At 51.1% G+C, this 2,246-nt stretch overlaps 1 protein-coding gene across 1 annotated transcript in view; it reads right to left on the bottom strand.

The window, feature by feature from the left end:
- The window catches only part of LOC103803766 (inositol hexakisphosphate and diphosphoinositol-pentakisphosphate kinase 1-like), a 28,012-nt gene that overhangs the window by 21,350 nt on the left and 4,416 nt on the right, over positions 1–2,246 (bottom strand). Inside the window, exons 9-12 of the mRNA XM_009076338.1 lie at positions 1,848–1,949; positions 1,045–1,131; positions 548–623; positions 3–91 (exon numbers count right to left, since the gene is read on the bottom strand). Of these exons, the coding sequence (XP_009074586.1) occupies positions 3–91; positions 548–623; positions 1,045–1,131; positions 1,848–1,949 (354 nt within the window). The remainder of the gene's footprint in view (positions 1–2; positions 92–547; positions 624–1,044; positions 1,132–1,847; positions 1,950–2,246) is intronic.

The following is a 2,246-nucleotide window of genomic DNA, read 5'->3' as shown; positions in this document are numbered from 1 at the left end:
GCTGTTCCAGCTTGGATTTCCTCTCCTCAATCTCACAGTCGCTGTGGGTTCCCAACTCCACCACGAGCAGCCGCGCGATGTCCAGCACCTCCTGTTGGAAAGGGGACAGCAGTTCTGCCTCAGACTCACCCCGTCCTCCTGTGAGGCCTCCACACAGCTTCACCCAGCAGCAGGTCCACACAGACACATCATTTCGTAAGACACAGCTCAGGCAGGACAAACCTCCACACTGCAGTTTGCTTCATCCCCACCCTGTGCTCCAGCCCCAAACCAAGCAGGTACCTCCCACTCCCTAGCCTGGACCCATCTGTCACCAGAGACAACCACAGCAGCCAGGCAAGCTGTACCAGTCATCCCCATCCTACAGTCTGCATATCAGAAAGGAGCAGGTTTCAGTCTGCTCTCCTGCTCTCACTCAGCCAAGTGTGCATGGGGTGGGAATGAGACAAGGGAGTGTCTGTGTGACACCCTCCCAAAGAATTGCCTCACATTGGGATCTGTGTTACCTGCATGTCCCACATGGTAACCTCAGAATGGACTCACTCACCTGTAGCTGTTCTGGTTTCTTCAGCTTCAACTTCCCTGTCTTGTATCCATCATATTTCTCAAATAGTTCAAAGAACCTGAACAGAGAACAAAGAACACTGATCCATTTTCTGCTGTTTCAGTGATACAAGGAGTGTCATCCCTACATGTGCATCCAGTCTCTGCCCTTCAGGGAGAACCAGCAGCCTACTGGCACCTCCCCGTGCTTCAAAGGTTCTGAAAAACAAGTGTTTCCAACCACAGACACGAAGGGGAAGCAGCCACCACCTTCTCACTTAGTGGGGCACTTCCCTTTGCAGCACTCAGCACACCTTCACCCTCTCTCCCAGTGTTCACACAAAGGTGCCGGGATCAATATGGGGGAAGGAGACTCCTTCAATGGGGCAGAAAGCATTTTCTTGGACAGAGGAAAAAGCACTGCATCCTATCCACGCAGCCCTCTGCTCCTGCCCCCTCTCCCTTCCCATAAACACAGCACCTTCTTGCCTTAGCTCTTACCGAGGATGCTTCACTTCCATCTTCATCTTCTGCTTTGGGGTGCGATCTCCATGCCGGATCACTGCGATAACACAGCGCAGCTCCATCCTGGGGAAACACAACATATACCTGACAAACGCATCCCTACACTCCAGAACTGCCACCAGGGAGTAGTTTCCCGTTGTACTTTCAGTTCCATCCTTCAGACAGTTGCTTTCCTTCTCAGTGGCAGAACTTCTCCCAGACTAAATCAGGCACAAGTCCCAAGGCTGCAGAAGCAGTTAAAGCTCTGCAGACAATACCAGGTCATCCGGTTTTGTACCAGTGTGTTGAGGATCACAAAGAAACTTGTGCCTTTGGTCTTTTAGCCTTATGTAAGGCCAAAAGTATCAAATGAGGGGCTGCCAAGTGCCTGACCCATACACTTGGCAGCCATTTCACCCATTTCAGCTGTTTCCACCCATGTCACTGGCAGCTCAACACACACTGTCTCTAAACAGCAGCCAGCTACAGCAATGCCCTGAGCTGTGTCCTGTCCTCATCAACAATTTGGGCCCTTTGAAAGCCATGTGAGCAGTTTCTGTCATTTCTTCAGTGACTGCTTATCTGCATTCATCAAACCTACAACTAACCTCCCACCTGTGTGCACACCTTCTGTGTGCATGGCTGAGCCTTTCCACAGGCGTTCCAGGGCTGCAAGCAGTGCAGCAGGTGGAGGATGCCATGCTGCTGGTGGTGGCAGGCCCTTGGACAGGGCTGACACTTAGTCCCTCATGTCATGTAGCCATCACTGACATCATTTGAAGAAGATGGCAGGTACTCACATGGTGCCTGAAGTTGTGGGGACAATGGGAATGTCCTCTGCCTCTGTTGGGATGGACCAGGGGATATGGAACTGGGGAGCCAATTCCCGCATGATTATATTCCTGAAGGAAATCAGAACACAACACTCACAAGAAATTCCATTCCCTTGGTTCTTCACCTCCTCCTCATGATCCAGTTGAAAGACTTGATGAGAACCACAAAATTTCCCCTCGCTTTCCTCGCAAAGACACTTCTCACACTGTGGGCTAAACAGGGCACCCCAAAGGGGCACCAGTTTCCCTCACATCACCAATACTGGGCTTAGCATCTAACAGAAAGTCCTGTAAGATATAACTCGCTGCAGACAAAGACAGCTAATGCCAAAGCTGGCAGGGGCTAAAACTAATTACCCCATTCCT

Source organism: Acanthisitta chloris, unplaced genomic scaffold (assembly GCF_000695815.1).
Source record: "Acanthisitta chloris isolate BGI_N310 unplaced genomic scaffold, ASM69581v1 scaffold30756, whole genome shotgun sequence".
NCBI classification, from domain to species: Eukaryota; Metazoa; Chordata; class Aves; order Passeriformes; family Acanthisittidae; genus Acanthisitta; species Acanthisitta chloris.
Note: the sequence above shows the minus strand (reverse complement) of the source record. Positions and strands in the feature narration are given on the sequence as shown.